The sequence below is a fragment of the Chrysochloris asiatica genome, unplaced genomic scaffold (genome assembly GCF_000296735.1).
Source record: "Chrysochloris asiatica unplaced genomic scaffold, ChrAsi1.0 scaffold00074, whole genome shotgun sequence".
In the NCBI taxonomy this organism is placed as follows: domain Eukaryota; kingdom Metazoa; phylum Chordata; class Mammalia; order Afrosoricida; family Chrysochloridae; genus Chrysochloris; species Chrysochloris asiatica.
The window spans coordinates 15,195,356-15,212,217 of NW_006408592.1; the positions used below are offsets into that span (position 1 = coordinate 15,195,356).

The 16,862-nt window shown below is 47.9% G+C and overlaps 1 protein-coding gene across 1 annotated transcript in view; it reads left to right on the forward strand.

The window, feature by feature from the left end:
• Window positions 1-14,056, forward strand: part of LOC102815459 (olfactory guanylyl cyclase GC-D-like) — a 58,257-nt gene extending 44,201 nt beyond the window's left edge. The window contains exons 20-23 of the mRNA XM_006865019.1: window positions 4,325-4,448; window positions 12,005-12,118; window positions 12,642-12,698; window positions 13,868-14,056. Coding sequence (XP_006865081.1) covers window positions 4,325-4,448; window positions 12,005-12,118; window positions 12,642-12,698; window positions 13,868-14,056 — 484 coding nt within the window. The remainder of the gene's footprint in view (window positions 1-4,324; window positions 4,449-12,004; window positions 12,119-12,641; window positions 12,699-13,867) is intronic.
• The last annotated feature ends 2,806 nt before the right edge of the window (window positions 14,057-16,862 follow it).

Consider the following 16,862-nt stretch of genomic DNA (forward strand, 5'->3'; position numbering starts at 1 on the left):
CACATCATGTAGCCCAGCGTCATCGATAACTGTTTAAATCACACATCATGTAGCCCAGCGTCATCGATAACTGTTTAAATCACACATCATGTAGCTCAGCGTCATCGATAACTGTTTAAATCACACATCATGTAGCTCAGCGTCATCGATAACTGTTAAAGTCACACATCATGTAGCTCAGCATCATCGATAACTGTTTAAATCACACATCATGTAGCCCAGCATCATCGATAACAGACAGCGTTGTACCTCATGACTGATCTGGATATGTTCTTTTTGACACTGAATGCAGCACCATTCCTTTTCAATTTGTCATTTCTGGCATAGTAAACCATGTGGTCATCAGATTAAAAATGGCCAATACCAGTCCATTTCAGCTCACTAATGCTTAAGATATTAATGTTTATGCAACGCTGTCTGTGATAGGATAATATCGATGCACCTACAGGGAAGCCAAGTTAATACCACTATTATTCAAATTTATGAACCAACCACTAAAGCCAGTGAGGATGAAATAGAAGAATTCTACCAACTTCTTCAATCTGAAATTAATCAAATATGCAATCAAGATGTATTGATCATTACTGGTGATTGGAATGCAAAGGTTGGGAGAAAAGAGGAAGAATCAGTAGTTGGAAAATATGGCCTTGGTGATAGAAATGATGCTGGAGAATGCATGATAGAATTCTGCAAAACCAATGATTTGTTCATTTCAAATACCTTCTTCAAACAGCATAAAAAAAAACAATAAACATGGACCTCACCAGACAGAATACATAGAAATCAAATTGACTATATCTATGGAAAGAGATGATGGAAAAGCTCCATATCATCAGTCAAAACAAGGCCAGGGGCAGACTGTGGAACAGACCATCAATTACTCATATGCAAATTCAAACTGAAGCTGAAGAAAATGAAAACAAACCTATGAGAGCCAAAATATGACCTTGAATATATCCCACCTGAATTTAGAGATCATCTGAAGAACAGATTTGATACATTAAACACTAAAGACCAAAGACCAGAAGAGTTGTGGGATGATATCAAGAACATCATACATGAAAAAAGCAAAAAGTCATTAAGAAGACAAGAAAGAAGGAAAAGGTCAAAATGGATGTCAGAAGAGACACTGAAACTTGCTCTCAAGTGTAGAGATGCTAAAGCAAATGGAAGAAATAAGGAGGTACAAGAGCTAAACAGAATATTTCAAAGATCAGCTTGAGAAGATAAAGCCAAATATTACAACAAAATGTACAAAGATCTGGAATCAGAAAACCAAAACGGAAGAACACACTCAGCATTTCTCAAGCTGGGGGAACTGAAGAAAAAATTCAAGCCTCGACTTTCATTATTGAAAGATTCTCTAGGCGAATTATTGAATGATGCAGAAAGCATCAAGAGAAGATGGAAGGAATACAGAGTCATTGTACCAAAAGGAAATGGTTACTGTTCAACCGTTTCAAGAAGTAGCATATGATCTAGAGCCAATGATACGGAATGAGGAAGTCCAAGGTGCATTGAAGGAACTGGCAAAGACCAAGGCACCAGGAATTGATGGAATAAAAATTGAAATCTTTCAAGAAAGTGAGGCTGCACAGGAGGCACTCACTCATCTCTGTCAAGAAATTTGGAAGACAACTTATCTGGCCAATTGATTGGAAGAGATCCGTATTTGTGCCCATTCCAAAGAGAGGTGACCCAACAGAATGCAGAAATCATTGGACAATCTCTTTGATATCCCATGTGAGTAAAGTTTTGCTCAAGGTAATACAGAAACGACTGCAAGTATACATTGACAGAGAACTTTCAGAGGTTCAAGCTGGGTTCAGAAGATGCCATGGAATAAGGGATATCATTGCTGAGATCCGATGGATCTTGGTTGAAAGCAGAGAATATTAGAAAGATGTTTGTTTACCTGTGCTTTATTGACTACTCAAAGGTTTTTGATTGTGTGGATCATGACAAGCTATGGACAATACTGTGAAATATGAGTATTCCAGAACATTTAATTGTACTCATGAGGAATCTGTACCTGGACCAAGAAGCAGTTGTTCAAACAGAACATGGGAACACTGAATGGTTTAAAATTAAGAAAGGTGTATGACAAAGTTGTATTCTTTCACCATACTTATTCAACCTATATGCTGAGCAAATAATCTGAGAAGCTGGGTTACATGAATAAAAGTGTGGCATCAGGATTGGAGGAAGACTCATTAATAACCTGCGATATGCAGATGATACAACCTTGCTTACTGAAAGTGAAGAGGACTTAAAACATTTACTGATGAAGATCAAAGAGCACAGCCTTTGGTATGGATTACATCTCAATGTAAAGAAAACAAAAATCCTCACCACTGGACCAATAAACAAAATTCTTATCAATGGAGAAAAAAATTGAAGTTGTCAAGGACTTCTTTCTTCTTGGATCACCTATCAATACTCCCAGAAGCAGCAGTCAAGAAATCAAACAATGTATTGCATTGGGCAAATCTGCTGCAGAAGACCTTTTTCAAGCGTTGAGGGGCAAAGATGTCAGCTTGAGGACTAAGGTGCACCTGATCCAAGCCATGGTATTTTCAATAATCTCATATGCATGCGAAAGCTGGACAATGAATAAGGAAGACCATAGAAGAATTGATGCTTTTGAGTTATGGTGTTGGAGGAGAATATTGAAAGTGCCATAGGCTATCAAAAGAACCAATAGATCCATTTTGAAAGAAGTGCAGCCAGAGTGCTCCTTGGAGGCCAACATGGCCAAATTTCATCTCTCATACTGGAGAAGGATATCATGTTTGGTAAGGTGGAGGGTCAGAGAAAAAGAGGAAGACCTCCAACAAGATGGATTGGCCAAGTGGACTCAAGCGTGGACTCAATAGTGAGGCTGGCCCAGGATTGGGCAGTGTTTTGTTCTGCTATGCATAAGGTCGCTATGGGTCGGTACTGACTTGATGGCACCTAACAACAACCCCAAAGCAGCTACAAGCTTGATAAAAGACCCAGGATCCTTCTAACAACTGACTCAAACTTTCCCAGGCTCTCAGCCGGCTACAGAAGATATTTATTCCACTGAATAGTGAAGGAAATATCTGCATAGAAATAAAGAAATACATAGAAATATCTTCAATTTAAATCTTACTACCATGTTTACTTGTGCTTCATAGACTATGCAAAAGCTTTCGATTGTGTGGATCATAACAAGCTATGGATAACATTGCAAAGAATGTGTATTCCTGTACATAGACCAAGAGGCAGTTGTTCTAACAGAACAAGGGGATATTGGCTTAAAATCAGGAAACATGAGTGCCTAGGTTGTATTTTTTCACCATACAAATTCAATCTGTATCCTTAGCAAATCTGAGAAACTTGGATTATGTGAAAAAGAACATGGCATCAGGATCGGAGGAAGACTCATTAACAACCTGCAATATTCAGTTGATACAACATTGCTTGCTGAAAACAAGGAAGATTGGAAATACTTACTGATGAACATCAAAGGCCACAGCATTTAGTATGGATTGCATTTCAATGTAAAGAAAACAAAAATAACATCATGATAAATGGAGAAAAGACTGAAGTTGTCAAAGACTTCATTTTGCTTGGCTCTACAATTAACACTCATGGAAGCAGCAATCAAGAAATCAAATAATGTATTGCTTTAGGCAAATCTGCTGCACAAGACCTCTTTAAAGTGTTCAAGAGCAAAGATCTGAGTTTGAGGACTAATGTGTACCTGACCCAAGTCATGGTATTTTCAATAGTCTCATATGCATGTGAAAGTTGACAGTGAATAAGGAAGTGACATGGAAGAATTGATGCATTTGAGTTATGGTGTTGGGGGGGAATATTGAAAGTACTATGGACTGTTAGAAGATCAAACAAATTTGTGTTGGAAGGAGTAGAGCCAGAATGTTCCTTGGAAGTAAGGATGATGAGACTTCACCTCTCATAGTTCAGATATGTTATCAGGAGGAACCAGACATTATGCTTGGTAAAGAGGAAGCCCCCCAATGAGCTGGATTGGTCCTGTGACAGCAGCTATGGGTTCAAGTGTGACAGCTATTGTGACGATGGCACAGGACCCAGCAGTGTTTCTTTTGTTCTGTTGTGCAGAGAGTCACTATGAGTTGTAGCCAACTGGGCGGCACCTAACAACAACCATCCTTACTACAGTCATGCAAACTAAAAATGATTCTCCCATGTTACAGATGCAGTTACTGAGACTCAGTCCCAGGTCACCTGGCATTCAGTGGCAGAAGTGGAACTAGACTCTAAAGCACCATACCTCCACCTGACCCCTATACCTACTACCCTGGCTACCTCATAGGCCTCCAGTCACACACTACAAGGGGGAAGATGACATAGACACAGTGACAGCCTCGGTCACCAGCTGTAGGGTGGAGCCCAGCCAATGGAAATGGAGTGAGCAGGAGGATGAGGCCAGGGTCCAGGTGAGCCAAGGCCAAGGACCAGGTGGCAGAGGCCAGAGTATGGTGTGGACACAGATCAAGGTGGGGGCTACAGTGTAAGTGGAGAGTGGGAGACTGAAAAGAACAAAGAAGCCTATTGCTCCTGGGGAGCCATTTAAAGGGCGGAGTCCGGCCTTTCCAACCTGTCTTCAAGGCACCTGCTCTTAGGTGCCATCAAATCCATTTTGACTCACAGCAAACCCAGGGATAGAGTAGAACTGCCCCAAAGGGTTTCTAAGCTGTAGCCCTGGTGGCACATTGGTTCAGTGCTTAGCTGCTAACCCAAAGTTCAGCTGTTTCAACCCACCAGTGGTTCTGTGCTCGGAGAAAGATGAGGTAGTGTGCTTCTGTCATGATTATAGCCTGGAAAGCCCTATGAGGACAGCTCTACTCAGGTCACAGAGTTGGAAATGACTCAGTGGCAATGGATTTGGTGTTTGGTTTTAGTATTGACAGGAGCCGATCACCAGGTCTTTCTCCCAGGAAGCTTCTGAGTGGCTTCGAATCACCCATTTCTCAGTTAGCAGCCCAGTGCTTAACCAGGGCACCACAAGGACACTCATGGGCAGTGGGGGAGGGTGTTCTCATTCCTGCACCACAGTCCCCCCTCTCTTGGCCTTCTGGTCTTCAGCAGCATAGACATGAAGAGCCTCCTCAGTCAGTGGGCTCATGGGCTCAGCTTCTTTTTGGTCCCATAAGCTAGATTCTATAGCTCTTACCTTTGGCAACTCTAAATGAGGTGAAGAAAGAGAGACAGTGACTGGTAGGAAGAGGGAGACAGGGAGAGAGGTCCTCATTGCAAATGCCCCACTTGTAAGCTTCCAACTCAAAGGGACGGGCTTTGGAGCTGGAGAGAAAGGAAGAGCTGACCGAGCATGGTTGGGAAAGAGCAGGAAAGGAGAGAGGAGATGACTGTGATGTATGTGGATGTGTGATATGGAAGCTGGCCCCCTGAATAGTAAGAGACAGGAAAGTGGGAAGTGTGGTGTGTGCTTTACCCCCCAGGACCTTCAAAGAGTTGTAAGCAGGGGAGTGAGCTGCTCAAATCTCTGTTTTGAGAGAGTCCATCTGGCTGCCACGTGGAGGCTAGATGGAGGGACAGGAAAGGGAGATCCCTGGGCAGGAAGCTCTCCTGGGAGGCCGGGAGGAAAGAAAAAAGTCAAGGACCCAGAGGGGAGGGAGATCTGGGAGCTTCCACCTCGAAAGATCAAATAGAAGAGGAGGAGCCAGCAAAAATAAAATCTGGAAGGAGATGCTGGTGAGGTGAAAAGAGAATCTGGAGAGGGTTCCCCAAGGCCAAGGGAAGAGGGAGACATGAGGAAGAGGGACTAGGCAAGAGGCTAAGCGTGGAATGGTGTCTGCAGCAGTTAGGGACTTGGGGTGACTGATGCCCTGGGTGGAATGTGGGCCTGAAACAACAGAGGGAAACAGACAGAAAGAGAAGACAGTGCTATGGGAAGAAGAAAGGGTGAGGCAATAGTGGGAGGGAAGAGGGGAGAAGGACTTGTGGAATTGTGTAGTGTCCACGTTGATGAGAGAGCTATGAAGAGAAGACTGTGTGAGGGTTCCAGAGGAGGGGAAGGTGGGACCTATCATCTGCAGGGAGAAAGGCCAACCCTACTGCTAGAGGGCCCTGAGGCACTGATGCAGGTAGGGGTGGGCTGCGTTCTGGGTGTTGGGTTCATGTCTCACACCCAAGTCTTCTACCCACCAGTCCACAAAGAGAAGACAGGCAAGCAAGCAGAAGTCATAATCCAGAAGAGACCATAGTGTGTCAGTGGTCAGAGCCAAATAGTCTACTTCTGAGCTGCCAGTCCTGGTGTGCTAGAGGCCTGAGTTCACACATCGGGACCAATCAAGGGATCCCTGAGAGATCATGGCACACTGTCTGACTTATTTAGGCCAAACTATGCCCTCTCCCCTTTTATATATATATATTTATATTATATATAAGGACACCAGCCTTAGTAGATGCTCCTTGGCTTGTGTGTGGTCTGCTTCTGAGAAATTCAGAAACATTTTTTTTCCATCGTAATGCACCTGCTCATTCTTCGAGGGCAGCAAGGGTTGTCTTATGAGAATTTAATTGGAAAACCTTACCCCATTAACCCTTCAGCCTTGATCTTACCCCTTCATACTTTTTTTCTCTCCAAGCCCAAAGAACATTTCAAAGGAACATGATTTGAGTGTATTGAAAAAGCCAAAACTATCGTTCGGAAGGGTTGTTGTTGATATTGTTAAGTACTGTTGAGTCGGTTCCAATCCATAGCGAGTCTGTATAGGGTTTCGGAAGAGTGGCTGGTGAGCTTGAACCGCCGATCTTGCAATTCAAAACAACTTTGCAGTCCAGCGCATTAACCCGCAGCGCCACACCAGGACTCCCTAGAGAGATGAAAACACGGCCTTCAAAAGTGTATAGACCTCGATGGAGGTTATGTCAAGAAACAAGAGCTTCACATTAGGTGACAGCCCAACACTGCAGGAAGGAACAGAAACCCACTTCAAGTTCACTGTGTGACCTTGGGCTAGTTTCTGTCTCTCTGGAGACTCACTCAGCTATTGCCCACTGTTACAGGGCTACAGTGGTCTGTCCATCAGAGGACCTACCCCACAGGGAGTTAGTTACGTTTGCCTCCTTGCCAGTCCTTTGGGGCCTTCAACCTACCTTCCTGCAGAATGGGAGCAGTGCCTACTTTCACCCAGGCCTCACTCCGCAGCTATATTTTTGGCAACCCTCTTCTCACTTCCGCCAAGCAGAGCCAGGGAAAGCGTCACAAACCACTTCACCCCTCCTGAAGAAGATAAAGTTGCAGCCATGAAAATGTAGATACCGCCTCCAAGAATCACAAGCCGTGCCAGTAACTAGGGGAGAACTCTTTATGCATTTCTAGTTGTCCATCATTGCTCTGGCTCAGAGAGGCGAGGCCGTGAGCCCAAAGTCACACAGCAGTGAGTGACATAAGTGAAGATGGCACCCGAGACCAGTCCCTCTCTGAAGCCTCGGCTGCTTCTCTTCCTCCACCCTGTCCTCCTTCAGACCCCTTCTCACCAGAAAATGCAACTCTACATACAGCACAGGGAACCGATTAATTAAGTGCAAGACTGTTAATTGAGAGGCTGATTGTTTGAACCCACCGGGCATCTCCTCAGGAGAAAGAACTTGTGATGATCTGCCTCCAGTTCTTCTCTATCACATGGTGTCACTACAAGTCAAAAACAGGCACAATGGCACCTAACGACACACACAATGCTTGGCATTGGCAACTTTAGAGTTTTTAGATGATTTGCTCTTTAGGATGATGAATGCTCGATTGAATGACAAGACAACAGAATATTAAGGAGGAAGGTACTGGAACTCCACTGTTTGGATTCATCCATACTAGCTGTGCAAGCTGAAGTAATTACTTAACCTCTCTGGGTTTTCTCATCTCTCCCCACCTGTTCTTATCTGTAGAATGGTAATAGTAATAATAATATAATAATATCTACCTCATTAGGTATTGGAAGGGCACACTGTTTAGAGCTGCATTAGGAACACTACCTGGCCCATTTGGTCCCATTCTAACTTGAAGGCACAGAGATGCCTCACCTTGGCCACCAAATTGCACTCATGGTAAGAAACAGGAATAACAGTGTAACCATAACCTTTCTCTGTAATGTCTTCATGTCTACAACTCAGTGAGGCAGGGGCCGCTGTCATCTCCATTTCATAGCTGAAGCAACGGCGACTCAGAGAGATGAAGACTACACAAGTACACGAGCCAGAGCTGGGCCTTGAACTAGCCTCCCTAGAGCCCAGCTTTCTGCTACACCATCACAAAGGCAGCACTGTCCTCCAGTGAGGTCTGTTAGGCTCTGGACCAGCACTTCTCAAAGGGTGGTCTGCCAACGGGCAGCATCAGTCCCACCTGGCAGTTAGCACAAGATGCAGATTCCAAGGCCAGCAATCTGTTTTAAGAAGCCTCCAGGGATTCTGATGATTGCTAAAGTTTTAGAACAACAGGAATTAACCCCAGAGGAGGTGATCTCAGAGGAGGTGATGTATCTCCTGAGGCATTTCTCAGAAAGATAAAAAGCAGCGTTAGGTGAGGGGAATCACATTATCAGCCTGCTGGGTGACCTCAGGCCATGTGCTTACCTTCTGGGGACTTCAACTTTGCTGGCATTCTTGGATTGGAAGTAGGAGAGGCTGGCAGGATTCTTTGAAGCTTCCAGAAGAAAGGATTACCTGGGATATAAGAAGCCAGTTTCTGAAAGCCCTGCCTGGCCTGGGGACCTGACCACTTCTAGGCCTTCAAGGCCTGCTAGGAGCTCAGTGCAATGAGGAACCCAGAATGTGGGTCCTGGAGTTAGAAAGGAACTTTCAAGGAATCCCTATCAGGAGCCAGGGTACACTCACCATGGGGTATCCTGACTGGGCCACAGCCCTTCCATTCATGGAAGCTAAGACCCTGGTGCCTATCTCTGCCCAGGCCCACCTCTGCCCCAAGTCCACTCAGCCTGCAGCTCTTAGGTGTCCTTGACTCCACCTCCTCCTGCTCCTCAGCTGCGTCACCCAGGACTCACAAGTCATAACTTCCATCAATGGGTCCCCCAGTGCTCAACAGCTCTCTCTGTCAACCACAGAACCACTGACTTTCAAGTGAGGAAGACGACAACAATAGTCACATTAAGCCACCCCTCTGGTAGCATAGTTACGAATCGGGCAGCCAACCTCAGGGTCAGCAGTTTGAAACTACCAGCTGTTCCACGGGAGAAAGATGAGGCTTTCTGCTCCCGTAAAGATTTACAGCCTTGGAAACCCTGTACAGGGGCACTATGAGTAGGAACCGACTCCACAACACATAATCACCACCACTCTTCTTGGCTTTCCATCGTCTCATCACATGCCCTCAGCAACTTGGGGCTGACAGAATGGCTGTCACCATTTTACAGATGAGGAAACAGACTGAGAGGGGAGAATGACTCATGGTCCTTGTGTGCAACCTCGCTTACTCGGTCCTGGGTGCTCTGCTCTGGTTAATGCTCAATACAGAAGACTGGGGATGCAGTAGTGAAGTGCTTGGCTGATAACCTAGAGGTCAGTGGTTTGAACCCAGCAGCCCCTTGAAGGAGGAAGATGAGGCAATCTGCTTTTGTAAAACTCTACAGCCTTGGAAACTTGGAAATTCTAAGGGACAGTAATCTTCTGTCCTACAGGGTCACTATGAGTCCCGATTGACTTGCTGGCAGTGGATTTGGTTTGCAGGGACACTGACATTTGCGGCTGTCTCTCTTTGGGCTTGGCTTTGTTGACATAAAGTTGGAGATTATGTCTTTATTGCAGCATGGATCTTAACCAAAGTCCTTACTGATAACCCCAGATCATCAAGAAAATGGTGCATTGGGTTTACTGACAAATAGTTAAAACAGGGGAAAAGAATGTTGTTTCCCAGCAGCCGATCACTGTGCAGAGGGCTGTGGTTTCATGGTCCGAGGCTCAGCACACTCAAATTGTGGAAATGCTTTCTGATCCTTCCCTGCCTGGTTTACCCAGCCTTGAATTTTCTCATCTAACATCCCACCCCACCCCCCACTGCTGCTTCTCCCTTGGAGCCTCCAAGCACTTCAAGACCCCTCAGCCCCTGCTCTCACTGACCAGGACCAGAGCCAGGAGTCTCCTGTGTGTCAGCAGAGGGGTCCTTAGCAGCACTGCTTCTCCATCATAGCGAGGGGTAACTCACACCCGCTTAGAAGAGAAAGCAGGCTAGGCAAATCTCTGGCCACACATGAGGGCCTTGGGGACTTCGGACTAAGATGAGAATGACTGCTCTGTTTTGTTAGCTGTGTAACTATATGCAAGTCACAGAATTCCTCTGAGCTTCATCCCTCTTCCATAAAAGGGGGGCAGTGACAGTCCTCCCCTCGTTGGGTAGTTATGAGGAGGAAGGAAATAACTCAAGTCAAATACATCACACCAGGTCTGGTCCTGCAAGCCCTTGTTCCCATTAAACAGGCCAGCTAGGGTACCTATAAACACTTGTTTCCCAAGAATCTCATGGCTTTTTTGGCTCACAAACACCAGACTGCTGACACCAGTCACGTTTCTTCCCCTTCTCCAATTGTCCATCCAGCAGGTAGCGCATAGCTGATAGAGTCTGAGCCCAGTTACTCTCGAGAGTCAAGGGAAGAAATGGGGAACTCAAGGTTCTGCTCCAGAAGGTAGGGCCCCCATAGGGGCTAATGAGGGAACTTCCTGCCTCCCAGGGGCCCACATGTGTATTGAACAGGGGTAGGTGTCAGAACAGCTTGCACCAAGATCTGGACAGGAGGCAGGAGACTTGAGTTCAGTTCCTAGCCCCAAAATTGTGTGGGATGGTCCAGTGACTTAAGCTCTCTGTGCCTCAATTTCTTTGTTATAACTTTGACTAAAGAAATCTAACCAGAAGGTTGTCTTTGCCTGATCTACTGCATAAGATAAAGAACTGGCCCACAGTGAGTTTCAGCAAAGAGCAAGAGAAACGAAATTGGAGATCCAGGGCACCATAATTCTTCTGACTTGAGATCTACAGCAAGATGAGGACAGCAAGGCTCAGAGAGGTTTAGTGATTTGTCCAAAGGCACATAGGACATGCCCAACATTGCCTTCCTGAGCCATTTTCTGCTCTGTAGGTCTCTTGGCTTCATGGTGGCCTGAGCTGAAACTCTGCCAGGGAGACTGAGACCTGGCTCTGGCCAGTGACTTGGTGTCTGAGAGGGTTTTCACATCTCTGGATGGTGACACAGGAAGATACGTACTTCCTGTCTTCAGTCATAGAAAGGATGCATTTGGGCAAAGATACCAAAGAAGTCTGAACTGTCTGGGGATGGGCTGTCCAGAAGAACTCCCCATTCCTGGAAGTGTACAAGTGAGCAACATTGGGTGGAAACTTGGCCTTTAAAAGAGTATCACCCTTCATATGGGTTACCAAGTAAATCCAACCCTGCTCATTCCCACTTACCCTTTCCTCTTGCAGAATTGCAGAATCAAGCTGTCTACTGGACTTGGCCTAAGAGACCCCTAGAAGTTAATCACCCTCTGTGTGCTCATCCACCTCCCATCTGCTCTAAGAGCTCCACAAAGGCAGGCACTGGACCTTTTTGTTCACCACCTAACCAGGAACCCCCAAGAAGGAAGACTGTGGTTACTGAGCAAGTAACCATGGGCCAGGTTTCTGACCGGGTACTTTAAACATAGTGTTGCATTTATCTTCACAGCAAGCCAGGGTATCATTATTATAATTTTCACTTTGCAGATGAGAAAATTGAGGTCAGAAAGGTCAAGCAACCTGCCAAAATTTACACAGCAACAAGACTGCTGAAGAAGTGATTAAAGAAGGGGTTATTTTATGAGCATGTGGGGTTCTCAGTTTTTAGGGCCCCTAGTCCCAAGAGGCATGTGTACTGGGTGGGCATGCTTGGTTGCCTACCCATCTCCAACTCCTGGGGAGTCCCATGTGGGCACTGAGTGAGGTGGAACCCCATGAATGAAGTAACCACAACCACACTCTGTTTTTCAGGGGGAGGGGTATAGTCCGTTCACCTCCAGCCTGATACAACTCCAGTCCTGCCCTGCCTCAGCGAAAGTTCTGGGCCAGTTGTTTCTGCTTGGCGACTGCTCCAGGAAGGAAAGGGTGAGGTGGCACTAAGCTGGCCTGGGCCTTGAGTGGGGTGGGGCAGGCGAGCCTGGGACTGCCTGAATCCGACTTTTTCATGCTCTGCCTAAGCTGCAGGGTTGGGGCAAAGCGCTTTCCTGGACATCTGTCCCCTTGAATAAGGACACAGGTGCAGACCCCAGACTTACCCCGTTACACTTAGGGTTCTGGCACAAACCCTAAAAAGTAGTGATTGTCCTTTCCACTTGAAGGACAGAGAAACTGAGGTTCCATTTGACCAGATGGAACTAGGGCTCAGCAAGAAGGTTGGGTTAGGCCAGCTGGGTTGATCCCAGGGAGCTGATCTGCCACTTCCTGTGGCTAGGAGAGAAGAGGCAGGTTTGGATGGCTTTCCCAGCTCCTGCCGGGTACCTCAACAACAACCTCCTTCCCATCCCATCTGCATAGCTTAGGCCCTCTCCTTTGGGAAGCCTCCTTGCTCTCTGGTTCTAAGGGTAGGTCAGGCTCTGGGTCACCTGCTATCATCTCTTGTCCTTTCTAGGCCATCCCCATCTACCCAGGTCGGTCTCCACAGCAGATCAGATGTAAGGAGGGAAAGGTAGCGGTCATCCAGACTTCAAGGAGTCCTGGTGATGCAGTGGTTAAGTGCTCAGCTGCTAACCAAAAGTCGGCATTCAAACCCACCAGCACAGCATGGGAAAAAGATGCTGTAGTCTGCGTCCCTTAAGATTACAGAACGGAAAACTTGTGGGGAGTTCTACTCTGTCTCCCTAAGCGGAAATTGACCCCACAACAATGGGTTATGGAGACTTCAGGGAACTTTCCCACCTGGAAAATGGGGACTCCCGACTGTTAGTGTTGATGGGAGAAGATTGTAGATGAGAACTAGCGTCTGGAGGACAGTGAGATTCCTCCAGTCCCGGCCCCGCCCCTTCCTCTAGGTACCCGCATCTTCGAATTCAGAGCTAGCTGGGCAGGAAACTTGTAGTCAAGGCATTCAGAGGAGGGGATGGCTTTGGTAAAGAGCTGCTTCAACTTCTGATGGAAAATTTAGTTGTTGTCGTTAAGTGCCGTTGAGTCGGTTCCAACCCATAGCGACCCGTATAGGGTTTCTGAGGAGCAGCTGGTGAGCTTGAACCACCGACCTTTCAGTTCTCCACGTCGCCTCACCTGGACTCTGAAAAAGGCAGTATAGCACTTAAAAAACAAACAAATTACACCCAGACAAGTCGAAGCCTGGGAAAGGCAACCAAACTGGCCAGGACTCAACTTTGTGGAAACTGGATTCACATCTCTTCTAGGCGGTATGACTTTGACTATGTCATTGAACCTTTCTGAAGTTCAGCTTCTTCCACTCTAAATGGAGACCTTAAAAGTCCCTGAGACTTGGTTTTTACTTACTGGTGTACTCACTGCTGTCACCTCTTGCCTCAAATTTTCCATCCGAAAACTGGGGACTTGGATGGTACTGTTTTACTGGGTAATTTAGAGGCCTGGGAAATGACAGAGGAGGGAGCATCTGGATACTACAGCTGTACAGAGAGGGGAAGTGACCTGCCTGGAATCGGCCGGGATGGCCTCGGTGCGGTGCGGGGAACCCCCTCCATGGGCGCCCAGGGCCAATGAAGGGTCATTTCCTTCCGCATTCAGCCACGCCACCACCTCTTCTGTTGCCCCCACCCCACCCCACCCCTTTAAGTGCTGTGGCGCCGGCAGCGGGGAAATCGGGGCCAGGCCGGATTTCCTCTGTGGACCTGCGGCTCCTAGAGTCACCCGCTCCTCCGGACCCCGCGGGGCCGAGAACTGCACGTGCAGCGACCCGGGGGTCCGGCTCGCTCCGACAGCGCTTCCTTTCCTACCCTCTCCCCAGCCCGTTCATTCCGCCCCTCTGCCCTTTCCCAGCCGGGCTTCCAGCGTAAAAAAGATGTTTCACTCCCACGTGCCAGTTCCGGATAAGCCCAGTCGAGCGGGGCGCACGACGGGCGCTAGGACCCCGCGGCCTCGTCGAGGTGGGGGGCGTGGTGGGGCGGGTCGGCGGGAGCGGCATTTAAACTGGAGCCGCGGCCGCCCCCTCGCGGGTCCCGCTCCCTGGGGCAGCGGAGTGGCAGTGCGCCTCCTCCGGCTGTGACCTCAGGGTCTGGCACGGGGTGGGACCAGGGGACAGGTTTGCGCAAAATGTTCCGGGACCGCGGGGGAGAGGAGCGGCGGCAGCGCTGAGCCAGGTAGGAGCCGCCCAATGGGTGAGGCTGGCCGACCCCTTCGGGGAACCGACGCCCGGCGCCCTTCCAGCATACATGAGCGCGGAGCTGGACTGCGGCCGCCTTGGGGAGCATCAGAAACCCCTCTCTTACCCGCCAACACTTCCCACCCACTCCCATAGAGGTTGACACGCTCACAACCCCGACAGTCTCTAAGGCTCCTGTCTCAGGGGATCTTTCGGGAAAAGGGGCGAGTTCGCTGTTCCCATTTGACAGATGGGCAACTTAAGGTCGAAAGGCAGAGACTTGCCCAGGAACACACAGCTAGTGAAGGGTAGATCAGGATTTGATGCCAGGTCTGGCCCTGACTTCCGATTTGACCCAGGTCTGGGCCTGGGGCTTCGCATCCCACAGCCCCAGACAGCCTGCCATCTCTCTGGCGGAAGGAAGGAGGGGCTACCCACCCTTTGAAGCTAGCCTTCTTCATGGGTGGTAAGATGTGAGGGACCCCCCCCCCCCCCATTCCAAGCGGCCTGAAATTCTGCCATCACAGCCACATTCCTTTGGGTTAAGGTCTAATTCCCCTGTGGGATGCATGTATCTCCAGAATGGGACTTGCCCTTAGTGATTCACTGCTCCGTGTGAACATCCACATCAGCTCTCCCAGAGTCCTGCTCTGCCAGTAAGTTGATCAGGGCTGAGAGGAGAGAGAGGAAGCTTCCCAGAGCATGTGTATTGATGGGGGAATCACTGGCAGAGCCTGGTTTGGAAGGAGATCTTGGGCTGGTGTAGTGGAAAGAGGGTGGGATTTATATGCTGCACACTGTGTCTTAGGCACTACTGTAGGGCCCATTCCATCAGATGCCAGGGCACGGTTCCTGTGTGCTTCAGGGATAGCCCCTTCAGGACATGCTTGCTTTGGGGCTGGTGTCCAGTGAGGTTTGGTAGGCAGCGGAGAGGAAATAAGGGCGCCATTGGGTGACTTCTACCTCTGGGCTCAGAACTAAACACCCTGGTCCATTTTTGTTCTCACCTTCCACCTATTTAGTCAAGAGTCTACCTCCAGTTGACCACTCATTCTATACATCTTCAGTGAGCACCTGCGTAATAGGGCCCTGTTCTATGGCTTAAGAAAAAGATTGTCAGGTAGGGAGAAAGGCTAGGAAAATGATCAAATGTCTGAAGATCTGAGGACAAGCATTCCAGGCAGAGGGGAGCAAGGGGAAAGGCCCTGAGGTCAGGATGCCCGTGCTGCTTGAGGAACAGCAGGAAGGCTGGACCTTGGTGAGGGACATAGTAGATGCAGTCAGAGGAGACTGGGGACAGCCTGGCTGTTATTTTAATAAAGATGGAAGAAATGGAGGTTTTTAGGCAGAGAATTATAATCTGATTATGATTTTAAAATATTGCTCTAGCTGCTATGTATAGAACAGATTGTAAGGGTCAGAGTGGAAGTAGGGAAACAAACTGGGACAGCTGGTGCTATGATGGAAGCCCAGGATGGTGATGGTGCCACAGCCTGTGACAATGATGGAAGAGAGAAAGGTGGACCTGGGGTCTGCTTTGTAGGAAGAGCAGACAGACTCAAGCTCACCAGTTGCCCCTTGGAAGCCCTATACAGGGTCACTATGAGTCAGAACCCACTCGACGGCACTTAACAACAACAACAAGTTGGAATCAACTCATGGCAGTGAGTTTGGTGGTTGTGTGCCATGGAATCCGTTCCGACTCATAACGACCCTGTACAGGGTTTCTGAGGCTATAAATCTTCATGGGAGCAGAAAGCCTCATCTTTCTTCCGTGGAACGGTTGATGGTTTCGTACCGCTGACCTTGAGGTTAATGGCTGATGAGGGGAGAGAAAATGGTAGGGAGGCGAAGGGAGTGCCACCCTATCACCAAAACTCCTAATGCCACTGCCTGCACTATGCTGTAAGATGAGTCTCAGAGTAGAGTGAACCCTTCTGCCCATGGGAGGAGGATGTGGTGCTCAGTGGAAGCTCAGGGACTGTAGGAGCCTGGAGGGGGGTAGCGGTGGGTGGGGATGGGAGTCATAAGTAGCTCCGACTTGGGGAACCAGGGAAGGCTTCATCTAAGTTGAGACCTGAAGGATTAGTTGTGGAGAGGCAATGAGAAGATGTTCTCAGAGAACTGAAGGAAGTACAAGGTTTCCAGAACCCAGAGAGAAGAGAAGATTGTGAGAAACGATGCTGGAGAGGGCCGCTGGTTGGGGAGAGCATGCTCCCAAGGGCCTTGAAGGCCCTGCAGAGGGATTTGAACTCAGTGCGGTGGCAACGAATTTTCAAACGGGTTGTGTTGTTCAGCTTTTTAAACAGCAGAACAAAGTTTCATGAGACAATACAACCTGTAAAACAGGTGTGTGTAGAGCAGCTATCGGGGCCCTGAGGAGAGTCCAGGGAGCAAGGTTTAAAGAACACCACTGTGGCCCTTGGTTTTTGAGCTAGAAAGTACCCCAGATCAGTCATCTTCATTTAAAATTCATCCTCAAAGACACTAGTGGATTCTTATGATCAAAGATAGCCTATGTTGTTGTTGTTATGTGCC